This window comes from Carassius gibelio, chromosome A21 (assembly GCF_023724105.1).
Source record: "Carassius gibelio isolate Cgi1373 ecotype wild population from Czech Republic chromosome A21, carGib1.2-hapl.c, whole genome shotgun sequence".
In the NCBI taxonomy this organism is placed as follows: Eukaryota; Metazoa; Chordata; class Actinopteri; order Cypriniformes; family Cyprinidae; genus Carassius; species Carassius gibelio.
In genome coordinates this window covers 16,501,866-16,528,058 of record NC_068391.1, presented here as the reverse complement: position 1 = coordinate 16,528,058, position 26,193 = coordinate 16,501,866, and the positions used below count along the sequence as shown (strand labels likewise).

The window sequence follows — 26,193 nt, the reverse complement described above, 5'->3', positions numbered from 1 at the left end:
GAAATGTCATTATGGGGGGATGTAGGTATTGGTGGTGTTTAGCACCTTGCTGATGGGTGTGGGATGTTATTTTTGAATAGGTTCTGCCAAATTTGAGCTGAAGATCTGAACCGATATCTGATTACGTCATTATCTGTTATTGCATCTCATCTTTGTAAACGTTGCAGTAATGTGAAAACAAGCTGCTTGTCTTTCAGGGCAATCATATATGTTTTATTAAATAGTCCACTGGTGATATTATATCTAACAAATTATATTTTTGAATTTCAGCATAACTACAGTACATACACATTGACTATATAACCTAATAACAAATACACACACATGTAATGACCTCATTGTTCGATTGGTGGGGAAGTTTAATCGCTGTCCTGTGATTGAAAGGAGAAGTTGTTATTTAGCGCCCTCTGGGGACTAGATTAGCTACTTCTTGACTCTTTTCTATACTTACTTTTTACCAATTTATTCTATGGTTATTATTGTTGACTTTTGGTTACTTCAAACTAAATTAACTTTAATAAAGTAAAATATGGAATAATTTATATTTAAGCTAATTTAATAGAATAAATAAATGAATAAAATCTTTTTAGACAAAAAAGAAAAAGAAAAGAAAAACTGAACACATTTTGTAAAACTTTAGGCAGAAAACATAAAATATAAAAATAAAATTTAATATAAAATATTCACTGTATACAAATAATAGTAAAATAACACTGATTCATGCTGAAATAAATGTTATTATTGCAATGTGTAAAATTCCAATCTAAATATAAGTAGAAAACAAAGCGTTGTACTGTGGAGCTCAGAGAAATAAACACCCTCAGGTGTCAAGAGGACAAAAATCTTTATTTCAAGCACAAACAGTTACAATATGTAAAGTTACACCCACAAAAGAGATAAATGCTGCAGATGTAACGCACTGTAAAGTCGAAGAATTTAAAGGGCACTCCAACACATTTCAGTAGATAAGATGCATTTAGTCAGGATATCACATTAAACATTTTTTTTTTTTTTTTTTTGAACTCAGCATTATTTTACTGTTCTAAGAGAAGAATATCTTTAGTCACATCAAGATATTGAAAAAAATGTCTACATATCCAAGTTACCTGTAATGCTACAATCTACCACTTGATGACGTCACAAACCATTCGTTCTTTGCCACTCTCAAGTCACAGTCTTGCATGCCACTAACAATGGCACTGTAATAAAGTAAACCTAGAAAACTCCACACTCAATACATACATAGCCATTTCCCTTCAAGTGTAAGTCTTATGAAGAATGATAAAGGGAAAAAAAAGAAAAAAAAAAAAAATTACTATTATGTTTGTAAATTTTATATAATAATAATAATAATAATAACCAATGTTTAGATATAGGACAAAACTGACCATTTGACAGATTTAACTTTCCATACAGTATAACGGTGAGAATTTAGATAGCTTACAGAAATAACTTTTAGCCCATGTTCTATTAACCACTTTTAAACAGTAAAACCCCTCACCAGCTAAAATTAAAAATCAGTGGTCTCCCGAAGCATCTGCCAGGCTAATAAGTAAGCAGATATTTGGCATTGGCTGAATATTGTGTTGGCGCCTCCTTGTGTCAGTTACAATATCTGACAGCTTTAGATACTGTTATTTTCTGTTTTAAAATATTCCTTATTTTTGTGTTTGCCTTTTCTATGGTTTCCATATACACAACTGTTCCAAAGTTTGGGATCTTTTTTTTTTTTTCATTATTATTATTATTATTATTATTTTAAATGAATAGTTTAAGAAAGATGCATTAAATTGATCAAAAGTGACAGTAAAAAATTCCAAAATTCCAAAAAAATATTTCACAATTTTTCTGTTTTTAATGTTTGATAAAATAATAGCATCCTTGGTCAGACTTTTATATTTCTGTATAGTGGGTCATTCCTGTTCTCCAGATATCTGCATGGGCCATTGAAAACATGCATCGGTCGAACACTATGACATATATGTATAATTTTCTACATAAAGCATCACCTCTGTGACATAACAATAAAAAAAAGAAAATAAACTGGCATAATTAATACACCCAAATGAATAAGAAAATCAACAAAACCAGCAAATCACCTTTTACATTACAGACAATGCTCAACTTTTATTCCAGTCAAGGTAAATGATAATTGCAAATCATTTTTCGACAAATATTTACATGCTTACAATAGTATTGACTAGAGATTACTAAAGGTTGTGGTGCATCATATGAAAAGACGACTCAACAATATAAAAATAACTATCAGTAGTCACACGGTATTGTAATAAACAAGATACTTCTGAAAGACTTTGTGTCAGCTGTTTTAGTTCTTACATCATACGGCATTATCCAATTCCAAAGCATACAATCTAAAAAGTCAGCGCAACCATCACCAATAGGAGCCACTGGAAAAAAGGCAGCATGTAGGGAGAGAGGAGGGGAATGAGATTTGGATGGGGAAAACAGGGAGGCCTCTTGAATTTCTTCCTGTTCATTCCTGTCAGAAATAAACAGTTTAAGGATTGGTAATAACAGAACACAAACAGTTGGAATTCACCAGACAGTTGCGCCACATTTGCATGCTGTATTTTAGTGGGAAAACCTATTCTTATTCACTTACCAACTGATAGCTATCTTATCTAACTTTGGGAATTCCCCAGTCAGCGTTTACAATTGCTCGAGATTTGTTTTGCATGGTAGTATGAATGATAAAATGTTGCTGGCAAACTTCTCGGACTTTCTTCGTAGTAAATTTTGATTTTCAGCCCAGTCTGTCCTCATTCTGATATGAATATGTGGAAACTCAGTGGAAACAGACACACTGGCTTCCTTCCCAGAATATACACCCAGAAATGAGACCAAAAATCCTTTCTGAAAATATGACTACAAGATTTGTCAGCTCAACACATTCTGTAAAAGACATTCTGGCACTGTAGGTGTCGATGGAAACATTCACTGGGCTATAGACCTGAATCATACAGCTCATGTTGGAGTTTACGCTTTGTCTTAAAGGGGGGGTGAAATGCTATTTCATGCATACTGAGTTTTTTACACTGTTAAAGAGTTGGATTCCCATGCTAAACATGGACAAAGTTGAAAAAAATTAAGTTGTACGTTTGAAGGAGTATTTTTGGAACAAAAATACTCCTTCCGGTTTGTCACAAGTTTCAGAAAGTTTTTTTCGAGTATGGCTCTGTGTGACGTTAGATGGAGCGGAATTTCCTTATATGGGTCCTGAGGGCACGTCTGCCGGAAGAGCACGCGCTCCCGTATAGCAGAGCACTGAGAGGCTGAGCACAGACATTCATTCACTGATCAGAGCGAGAGCATCGCAAAAAGTCACAAAAGAAGTGTGTTTTTGGTTGCCAGGGCAAGACAACCCTGCACAGATTACCAAAAAAAAAAAAAAAAAAAACAGCATTAAGGGACCAGTGGATGGAGTTTATTTTTACAGAGCATCAACGGACTTGTGCAAGTGTTTTTGTTTGTTCCCTGCATTTCGAAGATGCTTGTTTTAAAACAAGGCCCAGTTTGACTCAGGATTTGCATATCGTTTATTTCTTAAGGATAATGCAGTCCCAAGGAAAAAGGGTCACGATCGTGTGTTGGAACCGCATGCCTTGAGTAAAACTGCTTCAAATATCTCTGTGTTATTAACTTAGCTATCGGCGCGTAAGCACATCAAGTAAACAACATGCGATGTTGTCATCAAACTGCACTTTCCACATGTACAGCTTTTAAAAAAAAAAAAAAAAAGACGACAAAGTGGAACTTTGTATATATTTGCTTAGCGGTTTTGGAAAATGACTGTTTCAATCCATACCACATAGAGACGTCGTTGCTGATGCTGCTCTTGTTAAATTTCAGCCTCTGGATCTGATTCTGGATCATAAATATACGCTGAATCTGACTGTTAGCCATGGTTTGTTTTGGATGTTTTTTTCCTCACGGTAATGTCACAGCTTCCAAACGCTCTCAACGCAAAAGCCTACTGCCGCTTGTGATTCTTTAGCTCCGCCCACACGTCACACCTCCAGCCGGTCGTGTTTTTCCAGGGAAAAATCGGTACAGACTATCTTTCTCTTATGAATATAACAAAACTAAAGACTTTTTGGAGTTATGAAGGATGCAGTACTACTCTATAGGTACTCAAGATTAACAGGATATTGAGTGAAAACTAGCATTTCACCCCCCCCCCCCCCCCCTTTAAATTATAACAAGTGCAAAATCAAAGCACCTATATTTTCAGTGGTCTTTTGTTGTGCTTATAAGCCCAATTAAAGGACCAAGGTAAAAGGCATTTCTACACTGCACCTACAGAAATATGTCACCTTCCACACAATTTCAAGTCTTACAATCTAGATGACTCGCGAGGTGACCCCCGTACTCTCGATGACGACAGTTCTGTCCTCTTTAATGGGTGCGGTATACTGGTAGTCGTCACTCAGAAGACCCAAAAGAGGGTACTGGTTCATGTATCTGTTCCACGATAGGAAAAAGTTTAAAATGATGATTAGGACTGAACTGCAGTTTAGTTTTCACATGGTACTTATATGCAATAAACATACACACACCTCTTGGTAACCACAGTCCTCGTTGTACTGCTGGAGTCGTCGATCTTCTGCTGTTTGAGTCGCCTGATTTCCTGAGAGTGCAAGGTCATAGGTCATTAGGAAAGAAGGAAGGTTATCTGTTCAAATTGTGAAATGAATTCACATTCCTCAAGAGTAATGAGCCTGAGCTAACCCAGAGACGGAAGAAAATGAAAGAATCTCAACTATGACATTCTTGCTCATAATAAGTTGATCAAAAGAAGCAGTATCTGTTTTTAATTTAAGGAATGAAGGAGGAGGTGGGCATTTTTTGACATTTTTCTAAAATGTACAATTATCTCCCCTAAATGTTTGATCACAGTGCAATATTGTAACATAAACATAATTTTTGATTAAATTATATAAATAAATAAATATAAAATAAAATAAAATTAAGTTGCTCCAACTAATGGATTTGGAGACTTGGAACCAATTTATACAGTTTTTCAGTTCAAATCAACATCTATCATAGCTCACATTAACTTAGCATGTATAATGACCAAGAAAAAAAAGCTTCAGTATTCCTCAGAAAGAATAAAAACAGCTAAATGCAATTTTAGAATGCGATTCCCCAACACTGGTTACATAGCATGACAGAAAAGGGTCAAAAAGGCGACGACTCAACACATTGAGCTTTATGTTTTTCCAGCAGGCATCAAAGCTGTCGTATTTTGGTCAGTGATGACGGCTATAAGTAACCGGATCATTATAAAATGAATCATTAGGAAAATTTCACTCATCCGCATCACATGGAAGAACTGATAACAACTGCAGTGCATGCTTGTTAAAACAACATTGACAAAGCATTTTATGTCTGTATAATAGTGTTGACGTACCTCCTCCTGGCGTCTGATGAGAGTTTCACGTTGTTCTAGTTTAGACAGAAGCTCAGAGATACGTATCTCCAACCCGCTGTCAGAGGTCTGTGTAGTGGTGCGCTCGGTCTGGATCTTTATAAGCTGAGTCTAGAAAATAATAAATAAATAAATAAATATATGCTATATACATTGAATGTAGAATTTAGTTTTATATGTATTGAAGAATTCTACACTATCGTTCACAAGTTTTGGGTTCAGTTAGATTTTTTATTTACTTCGTTTTCTTCAGAAAGGACATATTCAACTGATAGTAAGTGCCAGGAAAGACTTAAATATTAAGCAGCACAATTGTTTTTAACATTGATAATGTTTCTTGAGCACCAGATGATTTCTGAAGGATCATGTGACACTGAAGACTGGAGTAATGGCTTGTGAAAATTCAGCTTTGCATCCCAGGAATAAATTACATTTGAAAAACTATTCAAATAAAAAAACAGTTATTTTAAATTGTAATAATATTTTACAATATTACAGATTTAACTGTGATGCTAATCAGATAAATGCAGTCATTTTAAACCTCAAACTTTTGATTGGTTGAGTATACGACACAAATTGTTTGGCAACCATACACAGCCTATATGGATAATTAACTATATTGCTGAATGAAACTATTTATTGAACATCTGACTCTTTATCATATGGTCATGACACCATTTAATAAAAGCAATAAGCAACGTAAGGCTGTGTATTATACCAGCTTTACCGTAGTTAAGTGGGTTTAGTCTAGAAACACCATCATCATTTAGTACATTGAGTACCAATTCATCTCAGTTCAACACATTCATTCAACTCCTTTCCATTTTTAGTTTTCCTCCTAGGGGTGCCCATATTGATCATTAAATGTTCAGACAATGAAGGGCGGTTGTCATTTTGGAAAATTAACCAAAATGAGCATCCCTATTTCCTCCTTATTTACCCGCAGATTCTTGAGTTCTCTTTCCTTCTCCTCTCGTAGATCTCTCAGCATCTGTTCATACTCTCTGGACAGCTCCTGTGTTTTGATTTGGACAGTGGAACTACTGCACTGCCCTGCCAACTATAGAAGAGATAAATCCAATAAATATGACTTTACACAAATGAATTTACACAAGATACAAGACTGATTATAATAGCAGTATTTAACCACAATACTAAAACATAATATGAATAACATAAGAATAAGTTGGACTGGGTGAGAGATTTATTTGGGCTGTGAGTTTGCAGTGTGAATTCAATGAGTTTAAATGTCCATGCACAAACATGCAGTGTTACCAGTCTAGTTTGCGTCATGAACAACTGACTCTGTCGGTGCTTTTAATGAAAAGTTTAGTGAAACATGCCAGCAGTGATTGTAACTCAATGAACCATCCATTTAATTTATGTATATCTGGAAATGAACGGAGAACTACTCTTTAGTTATGTCATGTGTATGACAGTTTTTATATATATATTTGTGCATGTAACAACATGCAGGCTTAATTAAATGTACACTTTCACAATCAGTTTTTGTGATAAGTAGTATTTAAATAAAAAACGTTTTAAAATATTTACAAAAACAGCATTTTTGTTTAGTATGCTGCTAGTGCTTTGAAATACAGTTCATTTTGAGATTTGCCCACCTTCTTCTTGAGCAGATCGTTCTCCTGCTCCAGGGCCTTCTGGCTGCCCTCCAGTTCTTTAATACGGAAGTCTTTGCTGGGGTCTTTGCTCTGCAAGGTCAGTAACTGACTTTCTAGAGTACGCTGAGCATTATTACTTTCCTTCACAGTAGCCTGAGAGAAAGAAAGACATGAAGCTCAGAGATGGATCTACATTTATCATATAATGTAATGAGTGTTATTGATGTTGTATTTTTTGCAGAAGTTATGAAGGGCAATTGAGTGACGTTTTATGGTGGCGCCCCCTACCTGCAGTTGTCTGTTGTGCTCCCGTACGGTCTCCATCAGTCTGTCATATTGCTGAGCCTGATCTGCCTTGAAGCTCAGATCTCTCTCCAGCTCCTCCTTCTCACTCTCCAGACGCTGCACGATAAAATTAACACAATAAATCCAAATGCTACCAACCACATGACGCATGGTTAAGGTCATAAAAATAGAAGGGAGCAATGCTTTCCCTAGTTTCAGTTTAAGGCTAAATGTTTCATGCAAATTTGTCTGCTAACAGGGACAGGCTGAAATCTTCAAAAATCCCTGAACAACTTAAAAAAAAATATTGATTCAAGTTTTATTTAAATTAAATTTTGTGAGAAGAAAGGGACAGTGATGAATGTTCAATGGTCATAATTAGAGGTGCATGGTTAATCAAAATAAAATAAAAATTGTGAAATGCCTGGATAATTTTTTTAAATAATGTATGTGCTGCATACTTTAGAGTAAAGCACATAAAAAGCAAAGCATTTATTTTTCATGATCCAGTATTTGAGTAAATCCTGTTTCACATGAAATCATCTCTGCCTCTGCTCTGAGTTTGAGTCATTTGGCCAGGCAACATTCGTAAACAATCTTTCCTTCTTGTAATGAGAAGCGATTATAAACGGGCTGTTGTCAACAAAAAAGAAGCTTTAAAGGGGTCATCTGATGCGATTAAAATTTTTCCTTTCTCTTTGGAGTGTTACAAGTTATTGGTGCATAATGAAGATCTGTAAAGTTTCAAAGACTAAAGTGTCAAATCCAAAGAAATATTCTTTATAAAAGATAAGAATCAAACTCGCCCTCCTAAAACGACTCCTCATTCTGACAAGCCTCCATGACAAGCCTACATCACGATGTTGGAAGATTTGCATATTGCAGCCCAAATGTTCAAGAAAGGCAGTGTAACTTTTATTCTCCCTGTTGCCGTCGCTGCCATGTTGTGGGGATGCTGTTTGTTTCTTTGTGAAAGCGAAACTAATTTGTTTGGCCTTCCAAAAGAGGACATACCTAGAATTCCGTGGTTAAGTTGTATTTACAACACTGTTCCAGAAAAGTTCAACCCAAATATTCAGATGTGTGCAGCGCATTTAACAGAGGACAAGGACTGTTTCCTGAACCAGTAGACAACAATGCTTCTGTGCACAAAGGTTGGTTCTATGAAGTGGGGCAATTCCAACTTTGCAAGAACAGTCTGGCACTTCTGACTCACAACCTGTAAGTATGTATACATATTTAAAGAATTTGGTACTGACTATTCAAACGAGAGTTTTAAGCAGTGTAGCGTAGTGCTTGTTGTTTGTCGTTTCTCGGCTCACAAATGCAGACATGCTTTTATGTTTATGTAGCGCAATACGCAATGCAATGCATAAAAAGACAATACAAGTAATTATAAATCAATAATTATTTCCCCACTGGATACAAAAAATGCTTCGTTTGTAAGGGGTTTTATTGGTTTTGTCTCACACAGAGAAAATTATATGAATATGACAGTGGGCAAATGCATAAAGCGCAGTATAATTCGAAATCATGAGTTTAAAGTTTAAAGTATTCAATTCACACGGACCGACCATCACACAGAAAACTTCCAAGATCTTACTGCTGGATTCGACTAAGTTTGCAAGGTTTGTGAAAATAAATGTTCATTAGTCACTCAAAGATTTGTTTCAATTATATTAAAGCATATTTGTTTAATGCTGATGGCAAATGTGAAAGTAGTATAATATTTGCCTTTCTATTACTAATAATATAAAAGTAATTGTTATAATACTTTTAGTATACATTAATTCCTTTGTTTAACCCTTCTATCTGATTATTAGACAGACTTCTATCTGTATTAGACAGAACTGTTAACAACGAGTAATCAAGAGGGAGAATGTGAGCTGTGTGTGCTCAGGTGCTGCCATTCTCAGCGCCGTCAAAATAAACTCCCGCCACAAACACATCGGCCAAACAGAAAAACGTTTCGGCTTGATGCCGATATTTGAAAAATGACAAATATCTGCTGATATATCGGTCGACCACCAGTAGTTGTAGTAGTGTTTTATAGGCATAATGATACATCACTTTTTTTAATAATAATAAAAACAAATCATAATAAAATAAAATAATTCAGCCCTTGTCATAACATAAAAAATATATATGAAAGCAGAAGACCACAAATGACCAATCATGACCAGTCAGATATCACTGACACATGAAATGCACAAGTGCGTTCAGCGTACTTCTGTGTATTTCAGTGTATTTCTATGTTCTTTAAAGGGGGGGTGAAATGCTATATCATGCATACAGTTTTTTACACTGTTAAAGAGTTGGATTCCCATGCTAAACATGGACAAAGTTTCAAGAATTAAGTTGTACGTTTGAAGGAGTATTTTTGTTCCAAATTTCCTTATATGGGTCCTGAGGGCACTTCTCCCGGAAGAGCGCGCGCTCCCGTAGAGCAGAGCACTGAGAGGCTGAGCACAGACAATCACTGATCAGAGCGAGAGCGTCGCGAAATGTCACAAAATGAGTGTGTTTTTGGTTGCCAGGGCAAGACAACTCTGCACAGATTACCAAAAGAGAAACAGCATTAAGGGACCAGTGGATGGAGTTTATTTTTACAGAGCATCAACGGAGTTGTGCAAGTGTTTGTGTTTGTTCCCTGCATTTCGAAGATGCTTGTTTTACAAACAAGGCCCAGTTTGACGCCGGATTTGCACATCGTTTATTTCTTAAGGATAATGCAGTCCCAACGAAAAAGGGTCACGATCGTGTGTTGGAACCGCATGCGGTGAGTAAAACTGCTTAAAATATCTCTGCCTCCTTGTTAGTGCGTCCGCCTCCCATGCGGAGACCCGGGTTTGAGCCCCGCTCGTAGCGAGTCGTTGCTGCTGCTGCTCTCGTTCAGTTTCAGCCTTCACAGCTGTCACAGCTTCCAAACGCTCTCAACGCAAAAGCTTACTCGCGCTCGTGATTCTTTAGCTCCGCCCACACGTCACGCCTCCAGACGCTCGTGTTTTTCCGGGAAAAATCGGTACACACTATCTTTCTCTTATGAATATAATAAAACTAAAGACTTTTTGGAGTTATGAAGGATGCAGTACTACTCTATAGGTACTCAAGATTAACAGGATATTGAGTGAAAACGAGCATTTCACCCCCCCTTTAAATCAACCGTGCACAAAGCTTAATTATAAGTAATTAACTTCAGTTGATTATTTAAGTGAGTGAATAATTAGTGAAAATGACTAACTCAGACACTGACGTAGTTGCTGAAGTCTTCAGTAGTTGTTGATCACACCATGTTAGCTAACCGACTGAAAAGATGTGTAATGTATTTGCAATGACACAATGATGATGGTTTATGTTTAACTAAACTTTTTTCAGCCAAACAGGAAATGAAAGTTCTGGAAGAGTCACCACTTGCTGTTGTGATATACATTTGTGATGTCATACTCACCCTGAGATCGTCCTGCATATGCACTAGCTCCTCTCGCAGACTGCTGAATGTGGCCATCAACAGACGCATGGTTTTATCAGCCGTCATACGGGTCTAGATGAGAGAAAGACACTTTGTGTCTGAAACTACTTTCGGTATTTAAAAATTTGGGGTCATTCAAAAACATAAAACAAATGATAGCAATCAATCTAATTCAAGTTAAATGTGTCACACATATTTCAGTTTCATAATGTGAACAACTGCATATCTACTTTTAACGTATTCCCTTGTGAAGTAAGTTTCAAGTATAATTATAATAATAATAAAAAAATTATTTGCAATAAACTGAATAACTGTGTGGCTCTGTTGTGCCTGGAGGAACATGTGTTCCTGGGACAGGCTCATAAACTAATAATCTACTGCTGTTAGAGGTGTCTGAGGGTGAGGTGTACTGAGAGGTGGGTGGGGCTGAGTGGGAGAGGACAGGGCAGACATTCAGAATGTTTCCATAAGCTCTCACCTGCAGCAGGTAGCGGATTTGCTGCTTAGTCAGTTCAGACACGCCTTTAGGAATGACACTCTCTATTTCTTCTTTTTCCACCTGCACACACACACACACACACACACACACACATACAGACAGACAGACATATACACTTAAAAATTAAGTGTATATATTCTTCAACAAAGACCTGCAGCAACTATATTACTATATTAAATTTACAATACATGCGTATGTGTAAATATCTTAATCTCTTTTTTATATATATCTTGAATGCTTAATTAATAATATTATGTTTCTTGGGAAGCTACATCAAATTATATTTTTACCCATTTTCTGCATATTGGTTGCATCACATGACTTTTAAAAATGTAACATTTGTATATATACATATATACAATATACTTGTGTAATATTAAAAAACAGATGATTCGCTAATCGCTGTATATTTACTAAGAAATAATATAATAATAAATAAAATAATAGCATCAAATAATGGATTATGTATTACGAGCTACATAAGGTTTTCTTATCAAGAATTTTATTTAAATGAATGTTCGGCATGATATCAGGACAGCCCAAAAATAATGAAAATGAAATAAATGAAATTCAAAAACATTCTCATCATAGAAAAAGTGCATTGAAGTTACTATGTGTATGAATTAACTATATTTTAAATGTATTTTTTAACAAATGTCAAAAAATGCAAAAGTGATATCACTGTCATCGACTTATTTTCATTGCTAATCATAACAATAAGGTTTAGAATTAACTAACTGAAACTTGAAATCATTTATGCAGCACGGAAAACTTTCAGCTAACTCCACAGGAACTGAACAGTTTGCCGCTCCCTACCTTGTAGTCAACGGTGGGGTCCAGGAGGTGTTTCCTGCAGAGAAAAAGAACAAATTGAATGAGTCAATAAAAAAAATTAAAAAAGCCTTAAAGCAGAGGCGTCCAGAGTTGCTGCTGTTCTCACAATCATTACTAAGGTGTAAATTACAGAACCTCTTAACTTGCAAATGAATCACTGGATTGAATATTGCTCTTAGACTGTTTTGGACGAGGTGTAGAGGTATCAGGTTTTTGATCAGTCTAATGAGTCATTTGAGAAAGTGACTGCAGATTAAGTGAAAAGATGAGATTTTCTTTTTAGATAATGGTCTGTAATTGGTTTTCTCAATATGTGTCAAGTCCTCAATCATCTAGATTGGCAGGGTTAATGGTTGCTTAGGGTTATCTGCATGCAAATCTTCAACTAAAACACAATCAATAAATGAAAAGAAGCGCCTCTACCTTCCGCGGATCTTGGCCACATGCTCGGAGATGCAGGTGTGAATATCTGAGTTCTTGCGGTAAACCTCAGCAAGAAGCTCACCAAAGAAGCGGTTGTCCATCTTGGCGACCGGTTCCACATCGATAACCTCGGTCTTAATCTCAAAATGGCCATTCTTTATTTCTCTCTGGTCCACAACTTCCTCTCGAATACTTGAAGTCTCCACAAACTCCGACTGGAAAAAAGGGTGTGAAGACAGGATATTTTGAGTGGGAGTGCAAAACTTTAGTTGAGTTACAAAAGGTGCTTTTGTAACCAACTAATCAGCTAAGCAAACAAATCAGCTACAGGATCAACGCTGCTCTTCCTCGTAGCATGCAAAATGTGATTCTTACATAAGAACAGGAAACTTCACAAGACGCCGACAACCTCTGTCTATGTACGCTTAGAAATTGTTCAAGTATGTGTAAATTATTTACACTAGACTGTGAGTGAGAAACATCAGACAGTCCACACCTCGAGGATTAGTAAGTGAACCACCACACCCCTGCATATCAATCCAGATCAGACACTCCTGTGTGACTTCGCTAACAATAATCTTAAAAAAATCAAACAAAACTACATGCCAGGAGCTGAGTGGACCATAAATATTAAAGGCCTCCTGGGGAGCTGCAAAAAAATGTGACACATGCAGCAACTAAACCTGTTGATTGGAAGGTTTTTTATGCAAATCACCTTCGAGAAAGCATTAGTGGTGGTGGAGATGCACAATATTATTGGCCAATATAAGCATTTTTTTAAATGATCTGCATTGCTCGGATTTTTCAAGGTCAACTCAAATTCATTTGTAAAACGCATTTCACATAATGTTCAAAAGCAGCTTTGCAGAACATTATGGTGTTGTAGTGCATGAAGTGGGGCACACGAGAATACTGTATGTATGTGGATAAAGTTGGACATACTTAAAAATATACTATATATATATAGTATATAATTATATTCTGCGATAGAAAAAAAATCTGTCATGATAAAATTCAAAGAAGTTATCCACATTTTCTATTGTAAAATATGATGTTTTGATGTCTGATTTCTCTTTTAAAATTGGACAATAGTTAAAGCTTGAGGTGTGTCAGTGTGGTCTGGCTGGATTCCACTGATCTGTCAGAGAGAATCAAACATTTAAGCTTCATTCAGGGTCTTGCTTCACCCAGAATTATAAACGAACTGACACTACATGTGATCTTATGTTTAAATATTTAAATTGCATTGATATAACTGTAAGTCATGTACCCAGATGACATTACTCTAGTCATGATCCGGATCCTTCATTCCTTTGTTTGTTTTCAACTTTATGTCTGAATCTCACCAAAAATTGCCCAGGTCATATTTCACCACAAGATCAAAAGATAAAAAAATATATATTTAAAGTTTGAAATTTATAAAGGCAAAACACTACGGGCAAAAAAACAAAAAAAAACAATGATTTTCAAAAAACAATAAACACCAAAATTTGGCACATTTACTTTTATCCACAGTGCATACAATCTGCACATTTAATTACTGTGTTTGTTTTCCTGGGATTTAAACGTGTGTTCTTAATGTTGCAAGTTCCACGCTTTACCAGACAAGAAACTGCAGCAATCCGAGTGTATCTGTTTTGTCCAAGTAAAAAGTTAAAATTTAACAGTGAATCAAAGAGTAACTTCTGTCCAGGTGTTTGCAGGCGTTCGCATCTGTTTTTGACAGTGGGTGTGTTGGTCCATGAGAACATTCCACACATTCTGTGGCGACCAGTGACAGTGTTAACTGGGTGTGTGTTTGTGTGTACTTGCTACGGAGACCGCTGTGCAAAACCGGTTTAAAGCTGCAACAACAATGAGCCAAGCATGTTAACAGTTGCGCATAATTTGTGGTTTTTAAATGATTAGCTTAAACCTGCCAACCTTGGAAAAATGTTTTTAGTACCATCTGTGTATTTTTGCAATAATAATAATAAAAAAGAAACCATACACTATAGCACACTTTTATTACAACTCTAGAACACTTCTGGACACTGCAGAAAAACATAGATTATCATGCCTACTTTAAATTTCTTTTGAGAGAAGTATTATTTTTATGGATTGGCCATTATTTAGTGCTATGAATGGAAATCCCCAGATATTGCTGTAGCTGAATTAAAACACAGAATGTTTTGAATGATGAAACAAGAAGACAATAAACACTTGACTGCTACAATGAATAATTTATCTGTGTTCTTCAAGCAATCTTGGGTATTTTCATAATGTATATTTTAGAGATGCATCGATCGATCGGCCAGGGATCGGAATCGGCTGACTTTCTTCATGATCGGCCCAGATTGGTGAGTGACCGAACAAACTCACTTCTTTCCGATTTCAAGCCAGTCCATTTTGTTACAAGCAGCACATGCAATAATGTAACATCAGCCGGTGTTCTGATGATTTGTCCTACCTGGTCAGATTTTCCTACCTCCCAATAAAACAACCAAAAATGCTACTGTAAAGTTATGGTTTATTAATGTCTACACCTACCACAACCCTAAACCTACCCTTACAGTAATGCAAATACAGTAATTATGTGTTATATTCACGGTTGTAGCTAGAAGGGATAGATCTACAGGAAACCAACAATAAATATTATCCCAATTAGACTGCGTTTTTATTAAAGTCTACACTTACCCCAACCCTAAACCTACCCTTACAGTAATGCAGATACATTAAATATCGTTGTTTAGCATGAGAAAAAGGACGCGATATTGATGTGCATTCTCACACTGTTCTCTCCAACGACCACTTCTCTCACACACACGTTTCATTCGCTCCAGTTAAATGGTGCTTGTATTGCACATTATTTAAGTCATTCCCACAGGTTTCTGTAGTATTTCTTACCTGGATAAAAACTTACTTAAGCTTTTTGTTGTTGGTGTTTTAAGAAATGCATTGAAGAAAAGTAGATTTTTGTTTGTATTTGCAGTCAATTATATCTCTTAGAGAAAAAAAATGGAATTGGCAAAAATCGTTATCGGCAGATACCACTAACAAAAAAAATCAGAAATCAGAAATGTTTCTGCCTCATTCTGTGATAAGAAGCAGTGTACATCAGATCAGATCACATTTGAGTAAACATTTGGTCAAACGGTTTAGAAACGCTTCCCTTTTCACAAGACTGTAATGACACATTCTTTTTTTTATTCTTTTTTATTAATGTATGTACATTTATAACACCATACTTTGACTTTCTACTGACTGCCTTATTAGTCTCTCTAGTTTTTACCTTTTTTTGAAAGTCATTAAAACACTATCATGGAGATTTTCTTTTGCTATTTGAGCAAATGAGAATGCAAAAAATATATTTGCGTTAGTCTCCCACTCACAGCTATAGACGTTTACCCAACCATGGTGACTTCTGCTGCTGAGAAACCTGGAAAATGTGAAAAAGGTCCATTACAAGGGAAGATGTTTGGTGTGTGTTGCTTTTTCAAATGCATTATGCATGCTATAAGTGGCAACGTGTTTGCTCATCTGAATGCGTAAACTCAGGGACACACAAAAACAGAGCCAGTTCAGAGAGAAGTAAAGCGCTCAAAAATGATTTAAATGCAAACTACTACTGTACTGTACTTGCTTAAGAAATCAGTCTTTTTGCGTAGATTAGAGTGACAAATCGTACCAGTGTAGTTTGATGTGTTAAATGTGTACAGGTTTGCAGGCCTGTTAGCTGAATGTAGAGTTGTGTGAATTAAAGATTATGTCTGGGTGTGTTCTTACAATATTAGAAAGATAAGAAATAATCAATGATTGAAACGTACTTTGGACATTAGGTACTTTTAGCATCGTACAAGTCGCAGCAAGTTCTGCACATAGCAAGCAAGGGCACATAAAAGAGTTTAGTGCTTCACAGTTTAGTTTCACTTTCTTTTATATGCAAATACCATTCAGTTGTAATGTTGTACCCTCATTTCCCACAGCAGCATTGAGTAACTTCACAGGAATGCGCAGGAAGTGCTTCATTAAGTTGTAATCCTAAAATAAACATTACAGCAGATCCATACGAAAAAAAATTATATAGCACCATCTGAAAAATACTTTGTGCTTGGCCTTTAAATCAGCTGTAAGGGTTTTAACTTTAAAAGTGAGCAACATGAAATCATAATTAGGGCTGTGTCATTTGATTAATAATTTTCATCAAATTAATTGTATATGTAAAGTCAAAGACTGAGTCCAAATTAATTAACACAGGACCTATTCTTGTTTTTTTTTTTTTTTTAAGCAAAGCATAAATGTTTAAGTCATTAAACTTTGAAAAACAGGTTCTGGAAATTTACATATGGTTGAGCAGGAAAAATGGTGTACATTTGTATCATGTAATAATTACCCAGGAATTAGGAACCGTAGCTTTAAGTGTCCCTTCACTTTGATGTAAATATATAACTGAATAAACAGTTATATATTATCTAACTTTCTGATAAGCCTATTCGCAAGAATTATGAGAAAACACTGTTTGAAGACAATCATTGCTACTAAATCTGTGACTGTATTTCCTTTCTGGCTTTGACTTTCCACAATACCTTACTGTCTGCAAAATAGGTCAATGTGTGAGCCAAAAGCCTCTCTGTTCCAGTGTAAGAACAGCAGGTCATTGCTTTAATCTACAATGAAAGGAAGGAGGAGGTCAGTTTTCAAGTTGTCTGACCGCAGGGAGCCAGTGGAGAGAGATACAGAGAACATGAGAGATTTAACATTTAAAAGAATGAAGGTACCTTTTTAAGCATTATAAAATAACATTTAAAAACGATCAGTTCTCATCAGCCACTGTAAAACTAAATTTGATTCCAAACTATTCATAAGGTGATGATTATTCTAAATGAAAATAAACTGAATTCCAGAAAATTTTTTACTGTTGTTGAACTTTTTAAAATAATTTTGCCATCTATAATCAAGCAATCCTGGTTCCTTTAGATTACATTTAAAAGACAAATGACTTAAGGTTTTAACAGAATTGAAAACAGCCAGTTCAAATGCTCTCATGGTCCCAGGGACTGTAAGTGTAAAAATATGAACTATATTTGTACATTGTATAATTCCTTTACACCATTAAATTAAAACTTAAAAGGTGCAATAAGTGATTGTCTACAAAACATTTTTTTTTTTGTTATACTGGTTGAAAGTCTCTTCACTTCCCGATAGCAATCATTAAGTTAAGTGGTTTCAATTTATTTATCGGTATTCATATATTCTGTAGGACCAAGAAATGTACCACCAATCAATATGTCCTGCCCAAGTGTTTAAAATAGCTTTCCTACCTGCCTGTAAACATATCTATCTGCATACCTCTGCGCACCCTGTTCGGGCAGACAGAATGTCATTATTGCATTCACACACGCTGTGCAGACCGAGCTCGAACATCAACAACCCTTCTTTCCTGGTATTGTAGTACTTTTAAAGTTTCTTGCTGGTTAATGACATATGATGTACTGTAGCCCAGCTGTTCCCGGCATGTCTCTGAGTTAACACACCCGATTCAGATGACCAGCTTGAGCTACATGAATGAACTGTGTTCCAATCGATATGATCCCTACACCATGTTCTTTGCTCCTTACTCCCTGAGCAGGGGTTTACTTCACTTCAGAACATGGACTGGAATTGGGGACTGCTGATGTACCCTATTGTAGTAATGTTGTCTCTAGTATTCTGATCTGTGAGCATAAACGCGTTCAGGGGGCTTAGCTTTGGACGGCGATTGCAAGGAGGCTGGGAAGTTCACTTTCAGTGCTATCAGGCTAATGTTAGCATTTTCCAAGATCTCCCATTGCACATTTAACATGGTTTTGCATTAAGATTTTAGCTCCAAGTCACTGATTTGCAAGAGTCAAACCTAAATCATGAGCTGTCAAGCAGTCAAATCATGGGAAAGAGTCAAAGAATCAAGTATTGGATTTTATTCAAGTTCTTAATTTGTAAAAAAAAAACACCTACTCTCCTAAATATTTTGGTTAGAGCTGATTTGAAACATGCTCTTCATTTCTTGAAAAAAAAAAAAAAAACTACCATTTTGGAATTACAGATGTGCTAACTGTCAACAGTGCAATTTCACATATAAGACAAAGACATCGACCTTTACACATCGGAATTTTTTTTGATATTCAAGGTGCTATTTCGTGCAAGACGGCCAATGTAATTTACCTGTTGCGTTGCCCCTGTGGTCTATGTTATATAACTCGAATCTCTGATATATTTGATTATTAATTGTCATTTAACATAGTTGAACCAAAGTCTGACTTTAGCAATTATAACTTCTGTATTATTGAGTCCACTTCACAATAGTTGCTTCAGATCTTGTATTACAACATTAAAGAACCTCAGCATTAAGTTACACATTACACTTCCTTCTCATGAAATACTCAAGAACTCAAGTACATTTTTGCATTCATCACTGCATGTGCCAGACCAATAACATCATAATGACATCATGTGAAACTCCAAATTTCAATGCTACTTCACATTACAAACCTAAAATTTAAGACCCAAGTGTGTTTGAGTGCAAGACGCCTAATTCTAACAAAATCCTCCTTCATGTACGAAACTTGAAGCTGACGATAAGCTCCCCGCTCCTGTCCCAGCATGTCTGCAAGCACAACCCTATGACAACTCTCTTTAAATCATTGCGTGTAATACTTTTCAAACTGCTTTATGAAAGGCTGATGAATCAACCTTACATGGCACACACTAGACGTTCACATCCATTGGTTAAACTCACAGAATGAATTTTCAGCACCAATACAGACCATCTTAAAAATAAAGCTGCTAGAAAACTGCTAGAAACTCGCAAAATCAATGCAACCATGTTTTGTCTTCTGACGCGTACCAACTTTTATGTTTGAAAGACCTGTGAATTTGTACAATTAAAATACATACAATCCTTCAGAAATTAAGGATATGTATAAATGTCAGAGACTGACCTTATGACTCAATACACACATATATATATACATATATGTATTCAATAGCTGCAGGTTTTTCAGTTTAGAGTCTGTTTTTCAAATTTTAATCTTACACGGTTTCCCATATTTTTTTTTCATATTTTCATATCATAATTTCATATTTCGATACATACACACAACATGTAAAAACAAGTACACTGACTTATTATGAAAAACGTTATTAGTGTGATCACAGCTCTGTGGCATGTTAAAATAATATATTACATCATATAAAGCAAGGTGTTTATTTGGTAGTACACATTTAAGCTCTTCCAACATACACCTGCCATCTTCTCATCACCTGCAGGCTGGTTGACAGCAACAGTTACATTAAAGGGCAACTCCTTTTAACACTTTCCTTGCAATATTATGACTATTATTGGGTCCAATCTAAATGGGCGTTAACACATTGCCTCTTCTGGGAACTAAAGAGTCCATTCTTTCTGTCAGACACACCCTAAACCCTGCAGGTACAGCACTTGTGCTCAAACACATAACGTTGTCATATTAGCATGTGCGTGCAACTACACACTAAAGCCTGGGTTACATTAAAGCTTGTTCTCCCCGCTCAGCTCAAAAGCCAGAGGCATAAACAAACCCAGAAGAAAGTGTGTGTAATACAGTACCTCGTGTAAAGGCATGAAAGTCAAGTCAAGTGTAAAATAAGGTGTGTGTTTGTGCGGTAACCTTATTAGCAAATACAAACAGTTTTCTGCCTTAAACATTAGTGTTTATATGTGCCTGTTTGCATACACGGTAAACGTTAATTCATTACCTCAGATGGTGCAGGGCTCTTGACTGGACTGGATAACTGGCTAGAGACAGATGATTGTCCATTTATGTCCTGAATACAGAAGAAGAAAACATCAATGAATAAGGGCTTCTTAGTTAATATATATATATATATATATATATATAAAGATAACGTGTTACAATTATTAATGCATTTAACACACTTGCCCAGCCTCAGACCTACAGTATGTGGATCATCTGCCATTTCATACAGTCGATTGATGACTAATATGAGGCAGGGCAACATCTTACTGCGTGATGGGGCCTAGAAAATGTCAAGGAATTCAAGATATGGGGCAAAATGCCCGTTTGAGATTGTGTCTCATATTTACATCACATATTTAAGAAATATCACACAAGAAGTAGGCTGTGCAAGATCACACTAGTGCAAATGTGTTACTCATCTTATACAGCAGTTCATTAAGAAGTTCATATTGTGTCATTTTAGACAAAACTTTGTCTATTTGCTCAATTTTGCCAACCAGAAGATAAAGACAAAGAAGCATTGTTCATCTCCGAGGAACCCACAGCAACATTTCATTTCTTAATCCACGTTTTGAATTAATTTGGTGAACCATTTGGCACATTGGCCATTGGCATATGCGTTAGCTTTGAAGTGGCACTGCACAGACCGATCAGTGTATGAAAAAGTATCACTAGAGTGATTCAAAAGCACAAGGATTTGTCTGCTCTCTAAGCTCTTGCGGTTCTTTGATGTCACACACCGATCGGTCTGATGGTGATGATCTGCTTCAAGTCGAACAAGCCTAATGATTCAATGAACCGATCATTAAGAACGATTTACTTCACTCCGGAATGAATCAGCCATTTGAACGAATCAAATGAATGAATAAATGATTCGATGACATTAAGACATTTACCAGTTTAGTGATATCCGGTTCGCAAACTAATCATTTGATGTAACCAGATCTTCTCGAACAAGTTCACCAAATCGAAACTGATTCGTTTAAAATGGTTTGCATCTCCAATAAGCATTAATCCACAAATGACTTAAACTGTTAACTTTTTTAATGTGGCTGACACTCTCTCTGAGTTCAAACAAACCAATATCCCAGAGTAATTCATTTACTCAAACAGTACACTGACTGAACTGCTGTGAAGAGAGAACTGAAGATGAACACTGCGGAGCCAGATAACGAACAAAATATTGACTCGTTCTAAGAGGAAGTGTCAGTCATGTTAAAAAAGTTAACAGCTTAAGTCATTTGTGGATTAATGCTTATTGGAGACGTGAACTGTTTCAAACGATTCAGTTCGATTTGGTGAACTGGTTCAAGAAGATCCGGTTACATAGAGTGATTTGTTCGCGAACCGGATATCACTAAACTGCGGTGTTTTGAAATCTCACAAGAGACCCTGAAGAGAAGACAATGCTGAATAAAGTTGTAGTTTTTGCTATTTTTGGACCAAAATGTTTTTTTTTTTTTTTTAATTCTAACTGACGCCCTGATGTCACATGGACTACTTTGATGATGTTTTTCTTACCTTTCTGGACATGGACAGTAGACAGTACACACAGTTTCAATGGAGGGACTGAGAGCTCTCGGACTAAATCTAAAATATCTTAAACTGTGTTCCGAAGATAAACGGAGGTCTCACGGGTTTGAAACGACATGAGCGTGAGTTATTAATGACATAATTTAGATTTTTACAAAAATTAGTGCACACTGCACAGTGCAATATAAATTCGATTTAGATACAACTATTTAAATATCTGTAATCTGAGGGTGTAAACAAATCTAAATATTGAGAAAATCGCCTTTGAGGTTGTCCAAATGAAGTTCTTAGCAATGCATATTACTAATCAAAAATTAAGTTTTGATACATTTACAATAGGAAATTTACAAAATATCTTCATGGAACATGATCTTTACTTTTTGGAATAAAATAAAAATCAATAATTTTGACCCATACAATGTTTTTTTGGCTATTGCTATAAATATCCCCCAGCAACTTAAGACTTAAGTTTTGTGGTCCAGGGTCACATACATACATACATACATATTATATATACATACATATTATATATATATATATATATATATATATATATATATATATATATATATATATATATATATATATATATATATATATATATATATATATATTAGTGGTGGGCCGTTATCGGCGTTAATGTCCTGCGTTAACGCGAGACTCGTTTATCAGGCGATAAAAAAAATATCGCCGTTAATCTATTCTCAAAGTTGGGTTGAGAGCTGGGTCTATACTAAGCAAGCTATGATGATTTTCACCTTGATATTTTATATAACCGACTGGCTAAGGCCAGCCTAAAAAGATGCTCAGGACAGTTGACGGGCTACTGCTGCACATCGTCACGAAAGCTTATCTTTTTCACGTGTTTTTAAGCCTTACCGCTTGTCGATTTAAATATTAAAGGTGTCTGAATAAATATAGGTTTGATTGTATATTTCATTTTTACATTGAAGACTATCCAGTGCTATTTTACATTTAATTATTTGGTTTCTGTATTACATATACGTACATATTCTGAATGCCTTCGGCAGAAATCGAATGATCCATTTTAATCTAGATTAATTTCAAGATCACAGTGAGATAAATCTAGATTTAAAAAATGTTATCTATGCATATATATATATATATATATATATATATATATATATATATATATATATATATATATATAGCACTGTGCACTAATTTTTGTAACTTGTGTCCTTAAAAGATTTCATGTTTTTTGTATGTTTGGTTATAAATTCAGATTTACATATCTATAGGTACAAACTGGGAAAAAACACTAAATATATTATTATTATTATTATATATGTTGCAATAATTATACAAATTATAACAATATCAAACCTAGGTTAATTTATATATAATGTAGCCAATAAACAGTGAAGTGTTTTATAATTTTGTATGTTTTATTTATAGGGAATCTTTTAGTTGCCACACTTTTTACTCCAGTGAAGAAACAGAAACTTTGTTGCCTACAAATAAACTTTTGAACATGTCCACCATTAATGCTCAGAAAAAAAAAAGAAAAAAAAAAAAAGATATAGTTCAATAAACATACACTGATTAACAGCAGGGTGTGGTATCAAAACGGTTATTTTGTAACAGCAGAACCTGATTTAAAATCGCATATTACAGGCTTTTCAGGCTAATTATCATAAAATTTAGCATACAATAGCATCATACATTGGCTGTAGACCAAATTTTACTGAGAGATGTAAGTCTAGTAATAATTAGGCTAACTAGTAAGGTTTAAAAATGTGACTGCATATTAAATTGTCATATCTGACAATTTGAATTTTTAATTAAATAAATGTTGAGTAGGTGTGACCCATATTGACTAATTGGTCTGTATCCTTTAAGCACAATGTCGTTTTTCATAAAACTTGGTACAATACAATCATGTTTGGTCATCGGGGGCGCTAAAGAAACCTAAAACTTTTGAATGACATATGTTGACGTTTAACTTCAAACACCTGTATTGACACGACAGCATCTTATCATCAACCTCTTTTCATTTGCCTTTTTTTCTTCACTTTGCCCAACTACCTGGAAACCCTTTAAGCAGTTACATTGTAAATCCTATATATTAATTAATTTAATTATATTTTAATGACATGTAATCTTTCGATACTAATGTAACACAAAAAGAAAGGAAATAATTAAATTGTATACTCACTTCTTGTCTGTAGACATCAGTTTCGTCGACGCTGCTGACGCTGCTCACGCGCTGAACGTTCTGAACGTTCTGGAAGTACACAGGTTGCATGACGCGCGGCGCCTGTCTCAGGTACATGACTGACTCCGCGGGCCGCCGCTGCTGTTGCACGGGCATCAGGTAACGCGCACCCCCGTACATCACGTTGCCGTCCACTTGGCTGTTAATGTACTGGACCTGCTGTAGCTGAGCTCCCGTCTCAACTTGGCTGTTAAAGTACTGGACAGGCTGTAGCTGAGCTCCCGTCTCCACTTGGCTGTTAATGTACTGGACCGGCTGTAGCTGAGCTCCAGTCTCCACTTGGCTGTTAAAGTACTGGACCGGCTGTAGCTGAGCTCCAGTCCCCACTTGGCTGTTATAGTACTGGACCGGCTGTAGCTGAGCTCCCCCGAGTTTTACCGTTCGGTAAGTCGTCGAACCTTCGTTCATCCCGACAGGAGTGGATGTCAAGACAGTCTGTGTGCTCGGTTCCGTCATGGTCATTGTCTTCATTGTCCTTACGCTTTGGGAGTACGGTAGAGTCATTTCTGCGGTTGTGTAAGTCCAGAAAATTAAGTAATAAATACCATTGAAATAAAAATTAGTTAGGTGAAGTTAACGAATCCCTAATGCGTGCCGCTGCCCTACTCCTGAAGTCTCTCCGTTGAAGCTGGTTAAATTAGAAGAGGCGTGTTTCCCTTATTACTCCACCCTCAGCTCAAATATCCAACAATCTGAAACGAAGGCACAGGGAGGACTCAATACTACTCTCCTGCAATACGGTTTCATGACAGCATTTCTAGGACCTAGTTCTGGACAATAGTTCAATTCAATAAAATAATTCAATAAAAAAAGATTTTTTTTTAGAATTTTTTTGGCTACGTCCTTCTGCTCACCAAGCCTGCATTTATTTGATCAAAAGTACAGCAAAAACAGTAACATATTTGTACAATTTAAAATTTCTGCTTTGTATTTGAATATATTTTAAAATGTAATTTATTCCTCTGATATCAAAGCTGAATTTTCAGCATCAATACTCCAGTCTCAGCCATTCTAATATTCAGATTTGCTGATTATCAATATCTTAAACAGCTGAGTTTTTTTTTTTTCAGGATTCTTTGATAAATAGAATGGGGGGGGGGGGGGGGGTTAATACTTTCAACACAAATGTTTCTTGAGCAGCAAATCAGAATATTAGGATGATGTGACTGGAGTAATGATGCTAAAAATTGAGCTTTGAAATCACAGTAATAAATGTGATTAAATGGTCAAAAAGTCTTATGTGGGGCCCTGGAATATTTCCTAATAGGGGGGCTTGGGGGAAAAAGGTTGAAGGCCACATTATCTTTGGGGAAATACACACTGTATTTTAATTTCGTTTTTTTTTTTAAAATCTTTCTAAACTATCTTGTCCCAGCCACTAACCCAATGGCTGGGTAACACAAAACTAACCAGAACTAGAAAAACAACCCAACATATGACCCAACAGGCTCCACCCAGCAGTTGGGTAGAAAAAATAACCCAGCATTTTTTAGAGTATAAGAGACTAAGGCCTAGTTACATGTACACAGGTATTTTTATAAACAGAGTTTTTTCTTCTTCATTTAAATTAAATTTATCATCCATACAAACAGGGTTTAAAACAATCTCCATCCACATGAAAACGTAACATAAAATATTTCCTGGCATCATATCAGGTAGGTGTCTAAACAGGCAGGTTTATGATATGTGTAATTTATAGTCTACATTTCACTAACATTAGGCTATTACTGTTAGCCTTACCCTGCAGTTGGTTCACACACTGTTGGTGGGTAGATATTTAATTCTTCTTCGCTTAATGATAGTTTGGTACACCAACTTAACTGATATTGAATAAGCTTTTGTCTTAGAACCAACGAACAGCCACTAAGTTATTAGGATTTTTGAGCATTAGTGAGGAAGACAAAATAATAATAAATAAATAAATCATATGAATTATGTTTCATTTAAACAAACCCCAAAAATATAAATTACGAGATTAAAAGAAACGTGCTAAGTTTGCTATTGCATAGATTTTTGTGGAGAAATATATATATTTATTTTATTAATTATTTATCACTGGTTTATTTGTTTTTAAAGGGGGCATGGG

General features: G+C 35.7%; 1 protein-coding gene across 1 annotated transcript; it reads right to left on the bottom strand.

The window, feature by feature from the left end:
- Nucleotides 1-827: 827 nt before the first annotated feature.
- Nucleotides 828-24,748, bottom strand: LOC127941720 (protein POF1B). Its single transcript, XM_052537080.1, has 13 exons — nucleotides 24,048-24,748; nucleotides 20,334-20,402; nucleotides 12,582-12,796; nucleotides 12,141-12,174; nucleotides 11,304-11,384; nucleotides 10,805-10,897; nucleotides 7,360-7,473; nucleotides 7,072-7,224; nucleotides 6,390-6,509; nucleotides 5,432-5,560; nucleotides 4,578-4,648; nucleotides 4,359-4,482; nucleotides 828-2,500 (listed from the first exon to the last, which is right to left on the bottom strand). The coding sequence occupies exons 1-12, from the start codon at nucleotides 24,609-24,611 to the stop codon at nucleotides 4,362-4,364; spliced, it is 1,764 nt and encodes a 587-aa protein (XP_052393040.1). The 5' UTR covers nucleotides 24,612-24,748; the 3' UTR covers nucleotides 828-2,500; nucleotides 4,359-4,361.
- Nucleotides 24,749-26,193: the final 1,445 nt, after the last annotated feature.